Source organism: Artibeus jamaicensis, unplaced genomic scaffold (assembly GCF_021234435.1).
Source record: "Artibeus jamaicensis isolate MK-2021 breed Jamaican fruit bat unplaced genomic scaffold, CSHL_Jam_final contig_797, whole genome shotgun sequence".
In the NCBI taxonomy this organism is placed as follows: domain Eukaryota; kingdom Metazoa; phylum Chordata; class Mammalia; order Chiroptera; family Phyllostomidae; genus Artibeus; species Artibeus jamaicensis.
The window spans coordinates 711,330-734,466 of NW_026521977.1; the positions used below are offsets into that span (position 1 = coordinate 711,330).

General features: G+C 51.3%; 1 protein-coding gene across 8 annotated transcripts in view; it reads right to left on the reverse strand.

Moving 5' to 3' along the window:
- DENND2B (DENN domain containing 2B) overlaps positions 1-23,137 on the reverse strand; it is a 163,706-nt gene that overhangs the window by 14,960 nt on the left and 125,609 nt on the right. For all 8 annotated transcript variants that reach the window (XM_053673161.1, XM_037133821.2, XM_053673160.1 and 5 more), the window contains 9 exons: positions 19,980-21,236; positions 15,204-15,340; positions 7,489-7,640; positions 5,698-5,913; positions 4,714-4,810; positions 4,169-4,213; positions 2,998-3,182; positions 1,850-1,959; positions 1,563-1,632 (listed from right to left, as the gene is read on the reverse strand). In XM_053673161.1, coding sequence (XP_053529136.1) covers positions 1,563-1,632; positions 1,850-1,959; positions 2,998-3,182; positions 4,169-4,213; positions 4,714-4,810; positions 5,698-5,913; positions 7,489-7,640; positions 15,204-15,340; positions 19,980-21,236 — 2,269 coding nt within the window. The remainder of the gene's footprint in view (positions 1-1,562; positions 1,633-1,849; positions 1,960-2,997; positions 3,183-4,168; positions 4,214-4,713; positions 4,811-5,697; positions 5,914-7,488; positions 7,641-15,203; positions 15,341-19,979; positions 21,237-23,137) is intronic.

The window sequence follows — 23,137 nt, forward strand, 5'->3', positions numbered from 1 at the left end:
CCTCCCCTAAAGCCCCAAGTGATTAAATCAAGTATGTGGGATTTGGGTTAGAATCATTGTGTCCAATCTGCAGGAATGCCGAGTTAGTGCCAGCCCCCTTGGCAGGGCCCCAGCGCAGGCCCTCTCTGAGCACGCCAGGACAAACATGCTCTTCCCTGGGGGCGGCAGGCCCTCTGCAAAGGAGCAGCTCTGCTCCTGCAAAGGGAGTCTTGGAAGGCTCCCCTTCGGGCCCAGGTGAACCTGGGCTGTGCTGGCCTCTGCCTCGCTCCCTACCTGCACCTGCTCTGCTCTACACTTCCGCTCCCTCAGCCCCTCTTACTGGGCATTCCGCATATCGCTTCTCCCCAGACTGCGCTTTGGGGTGACCTGAGAGCACCTGACTTGGTGTTTAAGGACTTGGGAGTCAATTCTGGCTCCATCCCTCACTGGCTGTGTGACCTTGGGAAATTATTCCACTCTAAGTCTCAGTTTCTTAATCTATAGAATGGATATAATACTATCTTGTGGGCTATTACGAGGGTTAAAGAAAATGACATACTTAAAGGATCTAGCCTGGAACACAACAGGTCCTAAATAATAGTTTATTCCCTTTGCCTTCCCTTATACATTTAAAGTCCTACCTCCTCTGCTCCACTGTCTAAAGCTCCCTGAGGGTAGCAGGATCAATGTCTAACTGATCTCTGTGTGCTTTTAGCATCTTGCCTGACCATCAATAGGTGTAGGGTGTTTCTGAACGAATGAATAAGTGAATGAATGAATGAATGATGGGCCCAAAATCCGTCCTTGGGGATCCCTGCTATATATTACCCTTGCCGAGGACCCCCCTCATCTGCCCCTACACTGGCATCTAGTAAGGCCTTCTCCCACTAAGGCCTGGCAACTCCGAAACGTGGTCGACAACCCAGGCCAACAACATCCCTGTTGAGCTCCTGGGGACAGTGCAACACCTTGATCTGTTTCCTAGGACTAACAGGAAGGACTTCTCTCTCCACAAAATGGCTTATATTTCTAAACCACCCCTTTCCCCTGAGTTCCAGAATCCCATAGAGAAAGCATCTCTCCCAGAATCCCAGAGAAGGCACTGCTCTGCTTCTGCTCCGCCTTCAGCCCCACCAGACCATGGACGGGATGCCTCCCTGCCTCAGGCTGGCCGGAGATGGGGCTGGAAGAAGGTTTTGCTCCACCCCAGTCTGTCACGCATGCACATGCTGCTGAGAGACAGGGTGCTGCGGTCTGGGATAAGCAATCAGTGCTCAGAAGCCTGAGGCCAATGAATGAGAAGGAAAAACATATGATAGCCTAGTAGAAGGCAAGCCATTCTCTCCCGCCTTAACACATCATCTTAGATCCCAGGGCCCAGGCAAAGGGGCCACTTTGAGTCCTGCCAGGTCAAGATGCCTTATCTAAGAGAATGGGTGTATATGTGTGAGTGTGTATGAGTGTGTTGGGGTGGCCTCAGGGAGCAGAACATAGGATTTCATACAAGCCGAAGTGGAAGAAATGCACACACAGACAAACATACACTGTGGCCCAGCCCCTGAGGACCAAATGGCCCTACTCACCAGTAAGCGCCTGCAGTAACCAAAGCGTCTGCTGCCATCCTCCCCAGTCAGCATGAAAGAAAAAGTCTCACTGGAACAGGGAGAGGTCTGGCGTCAGGAAAGCATCAGAGGACCCAGGAGACAGCCCCCAAGAAGAGGGCCTGCTGTCCCAGAAAGGGGGTGAAGGGCCAGGTTGCTGCAGGAGAGGATGTTGGGACTAGGGTGGGCCCCATTCAACTTCGCACTGCTGTGGGGGTAAAGAGGCTCTGCCCTCTCCGTCCCCACAGCCAGGTCAGGGCAGGCCTCACCTCGTATACTCTGACACGGGGAGCCAGTCCTTGGCGTCAGGGAAGCAAAACTGGGGAATGGCCTTGAGCCTCTCCTCCGCCTCACGCATCTGCTTTGTGGGTCGGTCCAGCTGCAGGGAAGAGGAATTTGGGGAGAGAAAGATAAGGCATGAAACCTGAGTAGGGGGTGGCTGAGAAGCATCTGTTCCCTGAGAGCCCTGGATGGCATTCTACCAACTGGCATGCTTCTCAGCAAACCATGCCCCCACTCCCAGTTCTTACCGAGGGGTCTGGGTTGAGCCATCACTTACTCATTCCATATACGCCAAAGGAGCACTTTGCATGTGGCACCTGGCACTATGCCATGTGCTGGGGCTACCAATGGAAACCAAGTGGACAAGTTCCTTGACCCTTAACATTCTGGTCAGGAGAGTGAGATCATGAATAGCAAAATTTCAGAGGGTGTCACAAAGGAAATAAACAGGGTGATAAACAGAGAGCTGGGCAGGGGAGGGGCTACTTTATCTGCAAAGATCTCCTGGAAAAGGCACCATCCGAGCAGCGAATGGAGAATGAGAAAGAGCTAGCAGCCATGAGACGAGGCAGAGCAAGGACATGCCTGGCAGGTGCTACAGCAGAAAGAAAGGCCTGAGCGCTGAAGGAAGGGAATAGAGGCCAGGATGGCTGGTGGGGGCAGGAGAGAGGTGGGAAGGGATAAGGTAGATAGCGGGGAATGGGGAGTGGCTGCTAATGGGAATACTTCCTTTGTGGGTGATGAAATTTGTTATGAAACTGATGGTACATCTCTGAATATACTAAGTCATTGCCTTGTACACTTTAAAGTAGGTGAATTAGGTATATAGTACGTGAACTACAACTCAGTAAGGCGGGAGAGAGAGAAAGGGGAAGAGAAAGAGAGAGAAAAGCCGGGGGCTCTTCCTCAGGACAATCTGATTTTATTCTAAGCACACTGGGAGGTGTTCTCTCCACCCTCAGCCTCTGCATAAACACCTGTACTCCCTGAAGCTCTGTCTTCTCTCCTGACAATGGGAGCCACACTTGGGGCAGCCAGCTGGCTCCCTATGGCAGGACCAGGGCCTCTCTCCTCTCCCAGAGGGGCCAGACAGACAGAAATGGTGGGGAGGGGTGGGGGATGGAGACGGCCTCACCTTGGGAAACTGGTAGGAGACTTCGGGGAGGTAGGTGTTCCGGGAGGGCTTCTTCCTGAGGGACACCACCACGAAGTACTCGAAAAGCTCCCGCTCCTGCCACTCCAGCAGCTCCAGCTCCAGCGTCCGGTAGCTAGGCGCACGCTTCAGCATGGACTGGATGTGGACTAGGCGCTGTGTGTGGGCTGGGGGCAGGTCACACATCAGAGGCCAGGGCCTGTACCAACCCCCCTCCATGCGAGACTTGGGGCTTAGCCCCTGTGGATCACTTCTAAGTGCATGAGCCTGGTCTGACTCCCCACCCAGCTAGGCGTCTCAGGGTGGAGCAGCAGGAGCGAGGTGTCTGCCCTGGCACAGGGAGCCCCTGGTCTGGGCCTCCTGGGACCTCTGGAGGCTGAGCTGGGCCAACAGGACTGCCCCAGCCAGGCAAACCCAGGGACTCATCCCTGGTGCTCACCCACCCCTGCCCCAGTGCCAACAAAACTAGAAGAGAGCAACAGCCACAAAGGTTTCATCCTTGGGCCTCTACCAGTCCTTACACTTGAACCCTTTGTCCCTGTCTCCAGGCCCAAAGTTCACTTGCCCACTTGCCCGAGGCCAGTGGAGAGGGAAGGAGGGAACTAGCTCCCACCTACTTCAATCCCCCAGGAAGACCTAGGCAGGATTTCCCAGTAGAGAAAGAACAGAGATTTGTCCAGCCCCCTGGAATGTGAAGCTCCCAGGACCTTTTCAGGGAGGTGGCATCCCCCTCTCCAGTGAAAGGGCAGGTGAGTGGCCCAGGGCCTCCGAGGACCAGTTTCCTCAGGCTGCCGCACATTCCTTATGACCAGTCTTTATGTTTGTACTCTTCTGAACTCGTCTATGACCAGGCAAATCTTACACCCAGTACTCATGGACAGCAGCTTGGGAGAGTAAGAGCAAGGCCACCAGCCTGAACTTTGGTCAAAAGGAGACATCTAGAGGTAACCTTGCAAGGCTGAGCTCACGTGACTGTAGGAACAGATCCCCTTGTAGCCCTTCACTCTGCTGGCCTGGTCTCCCACCTGCCTGGCGCCTCTCCAAGCCCGATCAGTTGGGACATAGTCATGACACATGTGGAGGGAGAGAAGTCTTACTCCCTGCAGCCAGGGCTGGGAAGGGGTTCCATGCTCGTGGGGAGCCAAGCCCTCACCTTTGAACCTGTCGTCGGAGTCGCTCTCACTCTCACTATTCTCATCTGGAAAAGAAACAGCAGGAGTGCATGGGTGCTGAGCCACTGTCCCACAGCAAATGCTGCTGTGCCTGCCCCCAACTCTGCTCGGAAGGGATGAATCTGGACCTAGTCTGGGCTCCAGGGGGCCTGTGGCCAGGGCCCCTCAGAGCTCAAACTGCAGATGCTCATCTATATATAAACCCCTCCTATCCAGTCCTGACCTGGGGGGAGCTGAGGACCCCAGTAAGTCCAAACTTTCCTTTTGCCAGAAGCAGATTCCCACACTACCTCCCTATCAGGGCCTCACAGGCCGAAGCCTAAACCAACCCACCCAGGACTTTCTTCCCTCTTTGGCCCATTTCTTGTGTGACCACTTCTTGGCAGGGCTCTGCCCTTCTGGGAAGCAGGAAGATTCCTACGATTGGCCTGCAGAAGGGTAAACTGAGGCTAGTCCATGTATCTCCCTGTTCCTAATGCCCAAGGGCCCCAGACACAGCTGAATCAGTTTGGGTATCAAGGCCTACCTCTCAATGATGCTGTCTCAACGCTGGACATAGACAGCTTTTTTAACCTCTTCTTTCCTCTCTTGGCATTGTAGATGGAGTTAATTCTTTGGACAAGCTGGGTGAGAAAGCAGGGAGGGTGAGAGAACCCTAACACCAGCTGCCCCTACTTCTGAGAGGGCTGAATAGCCCACCCATTCCCTCACTGGTGTAAGCTTTCTGCACCCCCTGCCCCAGGCCCAATACTGGTCTCCCTGCTTCACTGACCCTCAATGCAGATGGTCTGGTAGCTCTCCATCTACCTAGTCCCCTAAGGGGACTCCTGCCCCAAGACAAGGACATTAAACTTAGCTCCCCAGAGGAAGGAACTGTGGTCAAACTGGACAGGATGGGCACTCCTGGGTCCCCAGAGTCACTGAACCAATGGAGACAAAGAGCTCCTCAGATGCAATAACAGGAACAAGGATTCCAGCCTTTCCCCTCTGGGCTATAACCTGAAGCCCTGACAGGAAGGAGCTAAATTCCCAATATACTCAAGCATTGTTTGCAGGCTAAAAATACCATTGAGCTAAATCCTGCTGCTCTGGGCTGAGGGCCCTATGTGTGCAAATCATTTCTGAAAACTCTGATTCTGAAAGTCTTAGAAAGGAAGACCCATATTTGAGCCTGGAAATGTTTGCCTGTGCGGAAACTTCAAAATGCACACCCCCACGTGCGCTAATGGGGAGCCTCCTAAGGACTGGCTTCCACCCATCCAGAGGCACACAGTGCTCCCTGCGGGAAGAGGCTGGCCCATCTGTCCCCTAACATCCGTCCGCCATTAATCCCTTAGTGCATCTTTATTGGCAAGAAGAGTGAATTAACCAGCTGAGATAGAAAGGCTGCTGGGCCCAGAATATCCTCGAGGAGAACTGAGGAAGCATCCCCAGATTAGGGGAAGGACAGAAGGGAGAGAAGGCCGCCTGCCTGCCTGCCTGCCCACCCAGCCCTGTCTGGGGAGGCTACCTTGGGGATGCGGCGGGCCCGGCGGCTGGACAGCAGCTCACTCGTGGTGCTGAGGCTGTCCTCGTTGAGGCTGGAGGGTGAAGATGGCAGGCTCAGCTGAGCCAGCAGCAGCATGTCGTCATGGCTGTGCCTCTTGGGTAATCGTGGCAGCCGGTGACTCTTCCTTTCTGACCAGTTCCCACTGCGCAGGGACTGGCTGCCGGGTTTCAGGGAGAGCTGGCAGTGGGGACAGAACATAGAAGAGGGACTCACCACAGAAGCCTTGGGCAGCACTGGTCTGCTGGGGCCTACATTTAGCAGCCACGAGCTAGCATCGCTGGCTCCCCAAATCCCACCCTGGAATTTCCATCCACCAGGGTTTCCGCTTTCAAGACCTCAGCTGCTAATCAGCAGCTCAGGGCGAGATTAGATTCTTGCTTCCACAAAGGAAGCTTAACTACTTCTGCCAGAATAAAGAAAGCAGAGGCTAAGAAAACTGGGCTGTCACTGGAGTGGAAAGAGAAGGCCAACAGCGGATTCTGGGGGCTCCTCCTGAGCTTTGGGACAAGGCTCAGACTTTGCTCTTACTGCAGTCAGTCTTCCCGCCCCAGCCCAATCCAGTACTAAAAGGCTCCTCGAGCAGAGGCCATACTCTACATGCCAGCTGGGCCCTGTTCACCTATTCCAAGGGGGAACACAAGTGCTCTGGGCTCTGACCACCAATGCCCAGCAAGGCAGGCCCCATAGCTAAATGGCTTCCTCACCTGCCTGTCCCTGGGCTGCCCTCTTCCTCAGCCCTGTCTGCTTTCTGCTCCCTCTGTCTAGATAGCCACCCTCCAGTACAGGGCACCTTACTCTCAGCAGGTCCTTCTCACTGCTAGGAAGGCAGCACCCCCTGCCCCCCGCAAGCTCAGTGGACCTCATACCCATTGTCTGGATCTGGCACTGCCCCTCACCACTCTTTACCAAGTCCTCCTTCCTCTCTGTCTCTCAATTTCCTCTTCCCACCTAATCAGTCTAGCAATACATATTCAAAGGAAGCCTGTTTGGAAAGAGCACATTAGAAAGCTAAATCTTTTATAAAAACAATCCTATCGTTCCAAAGCCAGAAGAAATAATTTTGATATTCTCTAACCAATGTTACAAATATCCAGGTCCCTCCATTTGCATAGAAAATTAGAGTTACCTGGGTAGGTCCAAAAAAGCATCTCAATTCTCCTGCCTCCTGGTCTACCACCCTGGACAAGGCCAGGAAAAGCAGAAGTCTAGGGCCTCCTTTGACTCTTCACCTTTCTTCTCATCCTGCCTTCTAGCAGTCCACCCCTTGGAAATTCATGCTTCTTTCCTCCAACATGAGCAGCTCTAGGTCTCATGGACACCTGGCTAGCTTTCAAACCTGGTCCCTGGGCCAAAGCCTGGCCTCCAAGTGCCTATACTGAGATTGTTCCTGTAGACTCTGCAGAATACCAAGACTGCAACCAGGGCCCTGTCTTCCTGTTTCCCACAGAAGGGGGCAGCAATGATGATAAGACAGCAGAAAACAGGGACTCTTGCCTCAGTCTGGCAGCTCAGTGCTCTCATAGCAAAAGTAAGGCAGTTGGACAAGATGCCCCTAAGAGCATGTCTCAGTTGTCCCCAAGAGCTTCAACATGCCACAAGTGCCTGAATACAGAGCTCTTTCCTGAGGTCACCTCCTTTGCCAGATGCTAGTACAGGTAGAAGCCTGAACGGGGACCAGCCCACGCCTTGGGAGGACAGAGCCCCAACTGCAGCCCTTATGCTGACCCACAGGCCCAAGTTCGGCTACCTCACCTGAGTGGGGGGGTTGTTGTACTTCCTATCCTGAGGATTCCACATCCTGTGCAAAGAGTCCAAGGAGTTCTCTGACAGTTGTTGGGATTTGCGTCCTGCTCTTCTGCTCTTTAAGTCCACATCCTCATATGGATTCTCCTTAGGCAGATCTCCTGCAGAGGAGGGGAGGTTAGAGCAGGGGGAGAAGGGAAGGAGGAAACACATGCACTCTCTCTAGCTCGCTCTCTCTCTCTCTCTCTCTCTCTCACACACACACACACACACACACACACACACACACACACACACACAAATAAACAAGCAGAATTCCTGTGAACCAAAGAGAATGGCTTCTGCCTGGCCCTTCTGCTCATGAGTCACGCAGCTGCCCTCCAGCAGTGGGAGGCTACAGACAGATCCTGGCTCTGAGTCCAGGAGCTGAACCCCCATCCCCCAGTCAGCTCAGTCTGGTCTGGCCTCTGCTTTACAAATTCAGAAACTACACAACACTGGCTCAACCACCCCTGCCAGTGCCCAGCCAGAGGACAAAGCCAAAACCAGGCATCTTTCCTTGGCTCCAATCCCTCTGCTGCAAATGCCCCAAAGATACACAGTTCAAGGTAGCACAGGCTGTCAGAGGTCACGAGGTTGTCCCGTTACTGACGGTTCCCTGAGGACCTACTCTAGGGTGCAGGGCTTTCCCGGGTGTTGCTCTGCTCAAGGACGCCTTTAGAGCAGTTCTTCCATCTGGCCCACTGAGGGAACCCTAGCACGAGCACAGAGACTGGCAAGTAGTGAGTGCTCAGGATTTATTTGTTCAGAGAACTGCTCTTCCACTGTGCCACTCTATTTCCCCTATGGCTGAGCTCAGTGGAGAAGAGAATGGTCCCCTTTTGAAATTAACTCTCCTCCTAACACAGAGGCAGGTGTGAAAGGCTTGAAAGGGGTGAGAGTGGGGGATAGTTCTCAAATCCCTAGCAGCAGGCACTGCAATAGCAGGGCCAGGGACTCTCAGAGAGTCATGCACAGTCCTTGAAGAGCGACCCCTTCCCATAAACAATACCCTCCTGCCCCTTCCCCCCGAACACATGCCTGAACTTGCGTAAAATACCGTAACATTACAATCCAGGTCAGTCCAGCTTCAGTCCTGCCAGAATCATGGTGGGGAAAAGCTCCACGGGGACTGTGAGTGAACAGTCCTCTGCCCCCCTTTCCCTTGTCTCCCCACACCCTTCCTTCCATATCGACACCACCCTGGGGTACTCAGGACCTAGGTACCAGCGACCAGAATAAGGTGTTGCTGGAGGCAGCACATGTGGTAAGAGCAGGGCTCATTCCAGATCCTTGTGAAGCAACAGGATTGAGCCTGGGTGACCAGGGAGCCCCACGGATGCCTTGGTGTGCCTCACACCCCAGGGCAGTTCAGAGGCCACTTGTTGGGTAGAAGGCAGAGGAAAGAGCTACAGGACTAGATGCAAAGGCCACTGGGAACGTGGCGGGGATCCAAAGCCAAGATCCCCGCTAACTGTGGTAACCACTTATTATTACCCAGAAAAACCACAATGAATTTAGGAAATGACTTTACAGAAGTTTGGGGGGAAGAGATGAGGGGAGGCGTGAATGGCAGACTTCAGCCAGAGCTAATCAGACTGCCATGGGAGAAAGACAAACCCCATAAATGCAAGTCAGAGATGGCACAAGGAAGGATTTGGGCTGGATTAAGTGACTCCCAACACCAGCAGAGTCCCGGGCAACTGAGCAGCCGTTTTCCTGTAACACAGTCATGGTATGAAAACGACTTGTCTCCATTCCAGAGCTCTGACTCAGCACAGCTGGCCGAGCAAGGCCGCCTCTGGGAGCCACACGTTCAACCTGGCATCCCCTGCAGGCCGTCTCCAGCCCACTCCACTGCGGGCACCCAGGAGGCGTTGGGGTTGCCTCTGCTTCTCAGTCCCTCTCCAGCACACTCGCTGCAGCAGTGAGGAGTGGGGACAAAGGGTTGGATGATGCCAGGACAGCCTTCCTGGCCCTGTGCAACAGGGCCACAGCATCACTGTTCCGGTGGGGAAGGAAGAGCGCTTATTCCCAGCTCATCAACTCCCAATTGCCTGGGGCCAGATGATCCTCCAGAGTCCTCACTGTCATCCCCACCTACAGCATGGCTTTGTCTCAACTCCTTCAGATCAGAGTTTCTCCAAACTACTGATGTTTTGGGCTGCACAATTCTTGCTGTGGTGGACCATTCCGTACATCTGTAGGATGTTTAGCAGCAACCCTGGCCTCAATCCACTAGACTCCCAACCCCTGGGCCTGCTAGGAACCAGGCTGCTCAGCAGGAGGTGAGAGAGCAAAGTGGCACTGGAATTACCACCCGAGCTCTGCCTCCTGTCCACCAAGCCTAAACCCCAGCCTGTGGAAAAATTGTCTTCCACGAAACCAGTCCCTGGTGCCAAAGAGGTTAGCAACCGCTGCACTAGAGGAAAGTAGCATCCCTTCATTTGTAAGAACCAAAAATGTCTTCTGAGCAGATGGGTTGATGGTTAATAGAAGGAAAAGGAAAAGGAAAAGGAAAAGGAAAAGGAAAAGGAAAAGGAAAAGGAAAAGGAAAAGGAAAAGGAAAGGAAAGAAGGAAGGAAAGGAGGGAGGCAGGGGAAATTCCCTCCCCCCCAATAAGAACCACTGCTTTAATAGGGAATTTATTCAATAACATTGTAATTGTGTATGGTGTCAGATGAGGACTAGATTTATTGGGGTGAGCATTTCATAAGGTATATAAATATCTAACCACTATGTCGTACACCTGAAACTAATATCATATTGCATGCCAACTATAATTGAAGAGTAATTTTTCAAAAAAAAACCCAAACCACTGCCGTAGATAGACGTTTCTGATTCCCTAATAGTTGCAGAGTGCCAGGATACATGTCCCAAGTTACGCCCTCCTTCCTCCATCCTTCCCTTCTCCTCCCACCCTTCCTTCTCTCCCTTCTTTCTTTTCCCAGAATCAAAGCTTTGAACATTGATATAAAATCCAAACCTAAAAAAACAGACGTAGGTGACCGAGGCCCAGGGAAGTAAGAGAGGTACGATGCTGCGGCACATCAGTGACAACCTGGGAGAAAACAGTGAGGAACACCAGGCTCCCCACACTAGTCTTGCCTCTTGAAACTAAATTTTGGGAAAGCCTCACATGCCAGTTCTTCTTGCGCCCTAGCCCGAATATCAGCCCCATCTCCAGCAATGTTGAACATCCTGTCTGATACAACCAGGCCACTGATCGTCTCTCCAGGAAATGACCACTGGCCCCGGCCCAAACCCTGCCTCCCAAGGCTTCCTTTGGGCCCATCACCGCCCTGGTTCACCTGCTGCTCTCCACTTCCTAGACTGCCCCCAACTCTCCTTTTGGAGCTGCCTCACAGAAATACTCCCCATCATCTCTCTGGGTAATAAAGGTGCCACGGGATGAGGATATGCAGAGACCACGAAGGCCCTGAGTCTTAGAGCCACTAAACTGAACCTGCTGAGAGCAAGTTAATACCAAAGCAACAGCTCAGAGCTGGGTGAGGAGGAGGTCTGGAGAATAAGGCTCAGAACTTCCTGAGCAGCAGAGCCACACCACAACTGGAAAGGCTACAGCTGAGTGGAGAAACATGGTGGAGAGGCAGGAGGGACAGGGATAGGAGACAGAAAGCCAGGCAGACTATAGGACTTTCACCTGCATTCCTTCCCACACAACTTCCCCAAGGAGAAGCCTGGGCCTGAGCAACCCCATCTCCTCTCATGAAGCCCAGCTAGGGAAGCCAGAGGTCTCAACCCTCCCAGCTTTGCTGATGAGATAAGGGACAAGGGCATCGCCAAGAATTTTTGCTTTGTGCTCTTTTAAAGGGACTTGTCGGAGCCCAAACTTATCACAGTGATGCTCTGGAAGGAAGAACCCAGCCCCACCAGGCCCTGCCCCCACTCCTTCCTATTGCTACTTGGGTGCCAACACCCTCCCTCCCAACACACACCCAACTGGAAGAACCAGTTAGGGAAGGGGTGTGCATGCATGGGTGCATGTGCATATATGTGCACAGGCACTGAGAATTTCTCCAAACAGAATCTTAAGCTTCCTGGACCACACCCATAACTAGGGCGGTGGGTCTGTGTTTCCCTCCCCATCCCTCTCTGTCCCAACCAGCTGTTTCTTCCTGGCCCCAGCTTCTTCACCCCTCTACCCCCTCTCACACACACACTAGAGGGTCAGGGTAAGGGCCCAGCTCCCCTTACAATGCACAACACATCAGATGGGGAGCTGTAACGGGCCAGTTGTTACCCAAGCCTGGACACCACTTCCCAACTGCCAGGGCACTGTTCCTGGGGCTGTGCCACTGGGCTGCAGCCTCCATTCTGTTAGGTGCCCTCTGTTCCTTTCCTCACTGTTCCCAGCCTGGGGACAAATGAGAAGAGGGCAGAGAGAAAAAGCAGAGGCTCAAAAAGCTCTGCAGCCAGGCTGACTGGCCTGTCCCCAGCTCCCATCCCACTCAAGTTCCTGGAAACTCTCCCTTATCCCCAGCTAGCTGACAGGAGTGGGAATCTCTGCAGGAATGCAGCCCAGGCTCCCTGGTCAGGCGCCGAGGCCACTCCACATAGCTCCCTAACAAGTTGCTTCCTTGGGTGCATTTTTAAGTGTCAGGCTCAGAATGCAAACAATTATAAGGCTTTGTCAAATAGCAGCATCTTCCAGGGCAGATGTCAAGTTGGACAGGTAAGAATTAACAGCCCCAAGAAGCAGCAAGGCAGTCACTTTATTTTGAACTCTATTGCAAGTTAGCAGGAGAAACTCCAGCCTGTTTTGGAGAATCCCATCCCAGTTCCCCAGGCGCCCTGCCTGGTGTGGGCGGGAGGACAGCAAACTCCCAAGGCCCCTTGTTTGAGTCCACTGCTCACAGAGAAGACAGGACAGTCTCTGGGCCAACAGCCTCAATCTCTAACAGCCAGGACCTCCAGTCCAGTCGGCTGGTCCCCAAGATGGAGATGTAGCGTGGGTGCTCTCCCCTCCCTGCCCCATTATCACACACCCCAAGAGTGTGTCCCTCTGCAAGTGAGGCAGCACAGACGGAACCAGAATTGACCAAAACCTCACGGAGCATAGGCTGGGCTGAGAGCAGAGACGGGCTCTTGGGAAGTCAGAGGCACCAGATGGAGGCAAAAGCGAAACTTTGACATTCTGAATTCAGAAACAAGGCCCCGCCGCAAACCTCTGGAGGAGGGTCCAAATTCTTGGGGCCTGTCTCCATCTCTGGAGACAGGGATAAATCAACCAGACTCTAAGAGAAAGAGCTGTTTTCCCTCTAGCTTCCCTGGTCAGGTCTAGAAGGTCAGACTGGGCTGCTGTGGGAGATACAAAGGAGGACAATGTGCCCAGGGCACTGAAGTACCTACAGACACTGAAACCCACCCCTTACCCCACAAGGCAGAAGCAAAGCCCAGGTGCCTGGATCACTCCCCCGCCCTCCCTCTTATACCACCTCCCCCTTTCCTCCCCCCCACCCATTCTCTACACAGGTGCCAAAGATCAGAAGCCAGTGAGCAGCTAAGAAACACGCCCCAACTCCAGTGTCACCCCACACCAGCCCTTATGCCTGATTCTAAATCACCCATCTGAGAAGCGTCCAAGGAGCTCCAACATTTGCTTGTCTCATGCCACATTCTCAAGTAGCTTCAGAAGTCCCCTCTACCTGCCTCCCCCTTCCTGTTCTCTCTAACCTGATCTAGAAGGCCCATAGAATAGTTCTGTTGCTCAGGAAAGTGACTCCAAAGTTTTCAGACACACACACAGCAGACACTGCCCCCAAACAAGCCCAAACAGAGTCCTAGAATCGTGGAACTCAGGACAGCTCATATGGTTAAAATGTCCCTTTCTCTCACTTCAGTTCAGCTGAGACAAGAACATCCTCCCACCTGAAATCCCTGGGCAGCCCAGATGGGCTGCAAAGATCTCTGAAAAGAGAGAACGGTGAAGCCCACGGTGTTGGCAGTGCCTTCTCTGCCCAGGGCAGCAGCCACAAGGGCTATGGGCAGCAATGACACTACAACTCCTTCCCTACCAAAGAAAACTGGAATTCACCCTGCAGCTGGGGGCGGGGGCGGGGGTGGGGGCAAGGGTGGGGGGGTGGGGAGGGAGATGGGGCTGTGCCTCTGATCCCCACAGCTCTTAACCTCCACTCTGGGTGACCCAGGTATACAAAGCTTTTTCCCCAGTGGTAAGGGAAGAGGCCCCACCACAAGCCCTTTTGCTGCTTGAGGGATTTCACTCCCTGGTATGACCTAATTTTGAATGGCTACGTGTTAATAATCACTTCGTTCCTGGGAAAGCAGAGACTGTGTGGACCCGAGCGCTGCTGCTGGTGCCCCAGGAACGCTGGTCCAGCAAGTTCTAAGAGGGAAACAATGAACCTGACGGCTCAGATTAAATGAGGGAGTAAATGCTTCTCTTTTCCTAAGATTCCAGTCTTATGAGAATCTAGAGGGGTCTCCACTAGGGTCACATCTCTCTAAAGTGTTAACTAAGACTACGTTCTCTAGCCTCCGGGCCCGAGACAGGCAGAGATGAGAGAGGGATGAGAGTGGGCTGCTGAGCCAGCACACTGCTCCTCTTCTGCCACCTACAAGGGGACACGCCCTCTACTTGGGCAGAATTAAAGCCCCCACTAAAGAGAATGAGGCCAGAATTAAAATGAAAGCCAGAAATAAACCCACCCAGCCTAGATTAGTGCGGTTTTATTGACCCTCAAATGCAAGGTTGCCAACACCCAGTCCTCCTAGTCATTGGAGGACAACATGCCATGTTGTCTCACATTTCTGACCTTCTGAGCAAGAGGAATTAACGGTTCCGACTATCTTCTCAGAGATGTTTACAGAGCAAACAGCTTTGGGAGGCAGGAACAGTAGGTCCCTCCAGACAGAGGCAGATCTGATTCCTGACCGGAGTCACAAGGACCATGTATGTCTCCTCATGGGCAGGTTTGCTCATGGACCCTTGACAACACTGAGGTTTCTTCCTAAGCCCTGAGTGCAGCCTCTAGCTGGACCTCCCTACACCGCCCTTGGGACTCCAGAGTGAGGGGAGTCCATGCCAACACGCAGCTCAGGCTGCCTGCTGTGCCGGGAGGAATAAGCCCTTTGTCTGTGGTCCAGGCGTCTTGCGTCTCCTACCCGCATCTGCAACTCTGGGGCCGGCTGGCCTTGTCAGCCTGCATGTAGAGTAAAATCTCAGACGCTTTCACACTAAGAAACCGGCGCTGTGCTGGGTACTTTCATATATATTTAATCTCCTTTAATCCTAACAATAATCCTATGACATATTATCGCTTTTATTTGTTGTTATGACATCATCGTCATTCGAGAAAACAGAGGCCTCAGAAAAGTTAAGGGATTTGCCTAAGGACACATAGCTCAGGATCGGCACCTGTTGGACGCCAAAGGTTTCCGGAAATAAAAGAAAGGGATAATGTGGTTTTCCCCTTTTGTGGTCCCAGAAGTCCTTCGGGTTTCGGTTCTTTCAAAACCAGGATTTAATCTCTTAGCTACTCAGCCTTTGCTAAGCTACTTCCTCTAAAGACCATTCCCTCGAGAAGTTCCAGGCCCTGGCTGTCCATGGTGAATGCGGAGGACCTTGGGAGTGCCCCCCTCCTATTCCTGTTCTGCAGCAGCCCCCAGAGGTCACCCTGCCCACCACTCCGGCCACTGCTTACCCACAATGTCTTCATAGGCGTTCTCTTCTAAAGTGCTTTTGGATCCAAACTTGGGTTGGCTCGCAGTACCATTCTCAGTGGGAGAAGAGGGGTACAGGGACTGGAGACTGGATGCATCCTCAAACTCAAAGGATTTTCTGTGGATAACAAGAACACGAGTCACTCCAGCTGAACTAGATTCCTGCTGCCTTGGGGAACAGCCACAGTCAAGAGCAAAGTCCAGAAGTCCTCCTTGAGAGACCAGCTCCTGAGCAAAGAAGCACCAAGACAGATCCAAACTTACTGCCCAAATGAAGAACCAGAAGGTCTGAAAGGCCTGGGTGACTTAAAATCACACCAATAACAAACGACCACAGGTGAGAAGGGTACTCTGCGTCAGAGGCTGAGTCAGGTGCTTCACTGGAATTACGGAGTTAGTCTTCACAATGCCCCTACTGGGCACTGTGCCATTTTCCCACTAAGGAAACCAGAGCTCAGGGAGACACAGAGACAGGACTCTCCCAGGGTGTTTGACTGCAGGGTCTGAGCTTTTGACTTGGGCCCCAAGCCTGAAGAAAATCCTCCTTGAGCAGCATCTGCCTTCAGAGTCTCACATCATGTCTGCATCCCAGCGAGGGCCCCTGCCCTGAGCAGGCACTGAGGGCTCTGAACTGGACAGGTGATTCCCAGGGTCGTTCGGGATTCAGGGAATCAGTTGGTGTGGCAGTTTGCTGGAACAGGAAGGGCTGAGCCCTCAACACTGACCATGCCACCTCCGAGGTGGAACTAGCAGAACAATCCTCAGCATGAAGCTACTTCCAAGACCCAGCTTCCCTTCAGTTGGTCACCTGCTCCTTTCTAACCCCCAATCACCCTCCCATCTACTGTAGAATTCCAAAATCACAGCTTGTCAGCTCCCCAGGCACTCTGAGCCACAGTACTCTCTAGTCCTCTCCTTCATGGGGCAGGTACTGCCCTTACCTAAGACTTGACCCCAGCTGCATCCTCTCCCTTTCCAAGGCAGGTCCCCAGCAGGCTCCTGGGAGGGAGAGAAGGCAAGGCACTGACCAAATTCCTCCTCTCACCCACTGATAGCTCCCTCTTCTTTTTGGCACCATTAGGCCTTTTGGCCAATGAAGTCCTTTCTCTCTTGTTTAATGAACAACTCCTGCTAAGAATCCTGGGGTACGAGTCAAGGACTAAAAGTATCCTAAAGGCCACACCTTGTCCTCAGCTTGCTTGGCTACTCCGCAGCACTTGTCACAACTGAACACTTGATGTGGCCAGCACCTCCCCTCGCCTCTATGACACTGTCCCTCCTAGTTTTCAGCAGCTTCTCTGGCAATTACTTTCCATGCTCTTGTGAGGGACCCCCCTTTTCACTTGCCTCTCCAATGCCAGGATCTCTCAGAGTCCTCTTTGTAGAACTCTCGCTCGCTTGGCATTTTCTGGGGACGAGATATTGATGGCCAGTACCATAATAACCATTTCTACCACAGTGCTGCCAGATCTCTGTCTCTGACCCAGACTTCCCAACCAGTTATATATCCAATGGCCGAGTATAGTGGTTCCTGAATGTTGGCCCTCAGACCACCACTGGTCTGAAACCACACTTTCATTAACATATACAGTGGAGTCAACATCTTCTGCAAGTAGTCCTCCAGTCAGCAAATAAGATGCAAATCATGTTCAGCCAAATTATCCTTGAAAATCCCTTAGGAGGACACCATATCAGGGACCAGCAAACTGTCTTTCATTAAGATTAATAGAGTCAGTTTCTCCCCCCAGATTTCTTAACAGATTTCTTTTTTTAATTTAGTGATTTGTTTTTTGAAAGAGTGGGGACAGGGAAAGAAAAAAAAACATCGATTAGTTGTTCTATTTATTTATGCACTGACTGATGGAGTCTTGTGTGTGCCCTGACCAGGGAGGGAACCCACAACATTGGTGTATTGGGATGACGCTCTAACCAGCAGAGCTACCCAGCCAGGGCAACAGATTTCTTTTTCTTTGGGTGAATACCAGAAGAAACATTTGGTTTGTGGGGTTTTTTTAATTTAAAAGTATGTTAAATATAAGAATCATACCTGGCACAACAGATACAAACTCACCATCTCATGCTCCTCAGGGGAGTATGTTCACTGTGTGGAAAGGCGAACAAAACAGCCTATACTTTTTGAGCCATTTCTCTTTTTTCCCAAGAGCACAGATTTAAATTTGCCAAGTTATTTCTTACATGAAGTGAGTCCACCATGTATGGTATGTATGTGTATATATTATATATAAATGTAATGTGTGGGAGAGTGTGTGTAAAACCTTCAGGCTCATCTCCTATCTCCCCGCCCCTCATTTCACCTAGCTACCGTATTTTCTAGACCATAAGACACACCTAGGTTTTAGAGAAAAATAGGAAAACAATTTTGAAGCAAAAAGTGTGGTCAAATATTTAATAATACAAATAACATAATATTTCACCAATGTAAACAGAACTCAACAGCAGCATTAACAACCATTATTCCTCCCAAATGGGGGGGGGTGCATCTTATAGTCCAAAAAATACGGCAACTGCTTTCTGATGTTCTAAATTTAGCTCAGCAACTCCATGAGGAGGTTTCCCTGTCTCCCCAGTCCAATTTTGATGCCTCTCCTGCTAGATCTCTGCAGGGTCCTATCTCCCAACATGGACCATGGCATGTGGCCCAGCATCTATGATGGATCTGCGCATCTATCTCCTGCACCAGACTGTGAACTCCTTGAATGGAAGAACCTTGTCTTACTTGCCCTGGTATCCTCTTGACTAGGACGAGGCTTTGTGCACAGCAGGTTCTATTTAGGTATGTGTTTATAAGAATGGATGAAGACAAAGCAAACACTCTTGGTGGGCTGCTAAAGACTTGAAAAGCCGGTGAGCATGTGGGGTGGGCCAAAGCAGGGGTTTATCCTTACCCAGGGGCTTTGTGGTTCACGGGTCTGCACCTTTGGGATGTCCTCTCTGCACATGACAGGAACGCTTCTGTTGGGTTGGCCAAAATGTTTGTTTGTTTTTTTCATAAGATGGCTCTAGTAGTGCTTAGTTGTGCTTAACTTTATTTAAAACAATTTTGTGAGGTTGTATTGTGACAGCTGTCATATCAGCATTCATTAAAAAAGAAACTTAGCCTGACTGGTATAGCTCAGTGGATTGAGCACAGACCTGCGAACCAGAGAATCGCAGTTCAATTCCCAGTCAGGGCACATGCCTGGGTTGCAAGCCAGTTCCCTGCAGGCCAGTTCCCAGCAGGGGACACATGAGAGGCAACCATACATTACTGATGTTTCTCTCCCTTTCTCCTTCCCTTCCCTTCTAAAGATAAATAAATAAATATTAAAAAAAAAGAAACTTAACAAAATTGGTGAATTTTTGTGGAGCCATTTAAATAATGAAGATGGAAGAAAATATGCAACATTTTCAGCATATTATGCTTTCTTATTTCAAGAAAGGTAATGCAACTGAAATGCAAAAACACATTTGTGCAGTGTATGGAGAAGGTGCTATGACTGATCAAATGTGTTAAAAGTGGTTTGGGAAGTTTCATGCAGGAGATTTCTTGTCAAACAATGCTCCATGGTTGGGCTCACCAGTGGAAACTGACAGCGACCAAATTTAGACATGAACTGAGAACCATCAATGTTATACCATGTGAGAGATGGTCAACATACTCAAAATATCCAAATCAATAAAGTTATTGGTGAAAATGAAATATGTGTCTTTTATTTTATGAAAAAACCACACAAACTTTTTGGCCAACACAATAAATGAGATACGATACGCTGGATGAAGTCTGGAGTATGGAGTTAGGTTGATGAACCCCAGAAGTGAAGCAAACCTGAACGCCCATCTGACTCTGGGTTGGAGGAGAAAGGCTGAGGGGCAGGAGCACGGGCCTTCCAAAGGAAGTTGGCTCGCAGCCCACCCCAATGCTGAGAGCAAGATGCCTGTCAACTCTGACCAACTTGAACTCCCAAGTCACCATACTGTGGAAATGGCTGGGTAGTCAGGATCAGGAATCCTGAGACTGACCAGGAAACCAATATGAGTCTCAGAACAGGTCATTCTTCAACATGGCTAACTGGTGGCTGAAATGTTCTTTCACTCCTTTTCCCATCAAGTCTCCCTTCAGGATCCAAGGATCCCCTCTTCATCCAGGCCCAGATTTTCTATGCGGCCAGGTAGCCCTCAGGAAAGAGGAAGTCATGTGAAATGTGTCAGTACTACTGTGTTAATGATAACATGCAGTATCCAGATAATGCTGCACTCAGAAAAATAAATTTCTAATGCTGGCACTTCAGGTAGTCGTGAGGCTAAAATCCTATGGTTCTTAACCCTGGCTGGTGTAGCTCAGTGGATTGAGCATGGGCCTCCAAACCAAACAAATCCTACGGTTCTTCTAGGGACTGTCTATTCTATCCTGAAGTAACATGGTCCTACCCCTCCCAGAGAAGACTGAGGAAGTTCCAACAGGGCTCAGAGGCCAACTCTGCTCCAAAGGCCAAACCCAGCCAACACCTTTAGTACATAGCATTGGAAGAAGCACTTCACCCCTCTCCTTCATGTTTAAGTATCCTTTTCCTGCGAAAGCAAAAGAACAATTTCTTTTTCACCTAACTCATGTTACCACCTACAAATTATTTGGTGCTTTAGAACTTCAGCCATAAAGCACTACTGACTGTGACCCATGACTACAACCTGCTCTGCATCCTCTGTAGAAAAGAAAGCTGCCGTGCCCAGCTATCAGACACTGGAGGACCACGCGTTACCTGCTCTGGGACTTGCGGTGTGCACGCATGTCCTTCTTGGGTCTCCGGGTGACTGGCGGGGCTGGGGTGGAGGGCAGGGGAGGTGGAGCAGCAGGTGTTGGCGAAGGAGGTAGACCATTGCTTGGCTTACTCTTAGGGTTCTTGTCAGCCTCATATTCAAAGGTGCGCTTGGGTTTGGGGACAGGATTCACAGCGGAATCAGGGGAGCTCTTCGATGGCAGCAGCTGGGAACTTGGGCTATTTCCAGGGGTCCCTGGCTTAGTGGAGCCACTGCCTTCCCTCTCCAGGGGTGGGCCTGCCTCCCCCCTTACTCCAGCCACTCCTGCCCGGCTGCCAGCGCTCACACCCGTGCTCCCTGTCAGTTCCTCCAAGATGCCCACTGTCCCAGTCTTCCTTCTTCCTCGGTCTACACTGTAGCAGCTGCTGGGCAGCTGGGGTAGTCCCCGGCCCGGCTGCTCCTTCAGGGCCTGTTCAATTTTCTGGATGCGACTCAGCACTGCCGAGCTCTCCTTCCTGCCACTGTTCCCCCTGAGGAAGGAGCTGGGCTCACTCCTGCCTGGCCATTTCTCCAGCCGGTAGAGAGAGTCCCGGATAGGGAGTGTCTCTCCTTCCTCCTCGGTCTCAGGGTAGGAACACTCAGAGAAGGTCCTGCTCATTCTCCGGAGGCCCTTGAAATCAAAGGTCTTTTCTGAGCTGCAGGGGGAAGGCAAGACGCTGGGACAGCCCACGCTGGGACAGCCCTCACTGGCCGCCCACTCGCCCCCAGAGCCCTCCCGCTTCTCTCCACACACACTCATCCTGGGCAGAGTCTCTCGACGACCCTCCCATGCTGAAATCTTCTCTCGGATGCCCAGACTGTGGGCACGGGTGCCAGTGCGGTTCTGAAAGGTGCTCCGTGGGCTGGAGGCTGGCCCCAGGGATGGAGTGCTGTGGGCAAGGGGGAGGCCGGCAGCTACTCCCTCTACATCCTGGGCTGCCCTTTGGACATTCTCCTTCTGGTCCTCTCTCTTGCACACTGAAGGGCTTCCGTCCAAATAACTGAAGCTGGTGGCCTTAAGGGGACAAATGGGTGGTGAAGTGTCTGGGGAGGAAGCTTGAGGATTTGAAGGTGAAGGCTCACAGGGGTGCCAGTCCTTGAGGAGCAGCCGGGAGCTGGAGCGGCTAGGGTACCTGCAGGCTGACGTTTCACTATCACTAAGCGGGTAGATAGGACTCCTTGGTGGGGAGAGAACTGGAGGTGGAGAGACCGACTGAGACCTAGAAGCAAAAAAAAGAAAGAAAAAGATGAGAAACCGGCAATCGGTGGCCTGACAACCAGATGCACCACATTTTAATCCCAGAGAGCTCAGTAACTCCTTGGGAGACTCTCGAAAGCGCTCTATTCAAGTAACCCACCTTCAAAGCTGTCCTTGAGGAAAAAAATGGCCCCTCATCCACATTAGGCCTCTCTGCCCAATTCAACCCCACAGACCCTGAGGACTGTGTGTAACAGAAGCCGTGCAACCTCAGAAGTTCACATCTGCCACCCAGAAAACAGTAAGACCAGTGGAGCACTGCTAAGTGTTTAATAATTGGCTCTCTGGGCAAAAGCATAGATTTGTAGCATTTACCAAGTTTCACGGTATTCCTACTTTGGCTGATCTCAAGCTACGATTCTAGGTCACTGAATGGGGATTTGGGGAATGACACTACTGATTAGTTCTCATGAGCTGGCACAAAGCAACTCCAGCAAACAGTTCCTGAAGTAGTCCACCCAATACACACTGAAGCCCTTTGACCTGTCTCTTAAACAAGCCCCTGTATTCCCTGATACTTCTGCTACTGGACAGAGATACTGCTCCTCAGACTGGGTCTTGACAGAATTCAGATCCCTGAAGGTCTCAAAATATCAGGGGGGCCCCTCGAGAGTCCTTTCCACTCCTAGGGAGGAGGTGAATGGGGAGCGAGGACACTTCCACCCGCCAGCAGTGGCATCCCATCGAACAAGCACCAGCCAGTTCCCAGCTCCAAATGCACATACAGATCTCAGCAAATACGAGAATAGGTCTAATAAATGCTTTTACACAGATTAACTCATTTAATCTTCATAAAACCCCTATAGGATTATTATCATTTATTATTACCCTCATATTACAAACACGAAGGCAGTCCCTCAGCCAAGATGGAGGCATAGGTAGATACACTTTGCTTCCTCAAACAGCCAAAAGGACAGCCGCCAATTTAAAAACCAAAAATAACCAGAACTGCCAAAAAATCAAACTGTATGGAAGTCTGACAACCATGGAGTTATTAAAGAAGAAATATTCATCCGGACTGATAGGAGGGGCAGAAACAAGCAACTGGGGTGGACAGGATGCGTGGCAAGGCAACAGACCGGGCTGGGCAAGGTGGCAGCTGGCAGACCAAGTGGTCCCACATTCACATGTGGATAAACAGGATGAACAACTGGGGAGGGAGACAGACCACACAACTCAGGAGTCCAATATGGGAAATGAAAGCCTCAAAACCTCTGGCTATAAAAACCTGTGGTGGGTTGCAGTGGGAGAAACTCCCAGCCTCATAGGAGAGCTTGTTGGAGAGACCCACAGGGTTCCTAGAATGCACACCCACCTGGGAATCAGCTTGAGAAGGGCCCAATTTGCTTGTGGGTAGCGGGGGAAGCCGAGAGCCAAGCAAGTGGCACTGTTCCCTCTCTGACCCTCCCCCCACATACAGTGCCACAACACAACAATGTGGGTGGCTGCTTACAACATAACAGGAGTACCCCTTAGAACATAGCAGGTGTGCTGAAACAAAGAAATATGGCCAAAATTAAAGAACAGATCAAAACTCCAGAAACTGATGAGGAGATAGCCAACCTATCAGATGCAGAGTTGAAAACACTGGTAATCAGTATGCTCACAGAAATGAATGAGAATGGTTGCAAAATAGAGAAAGAAGTGAAGGCTATACAAAAGTGAAATGAAGAGAAATATACAGGGAACCAACAGTGAAGGGAAGGAAAGTGGGACTCAAATCAATGGTTTGGAACAAAATGAAGAAATAAACACTCAACCAGAACAGAATGAAGAAACAAGATTTCAAAAAAAAAAAAAATGAGGACAGGCTTAGGAACCTCTGGGACAACTTTAAATGTTTCAACATACAAAGCATAGGGG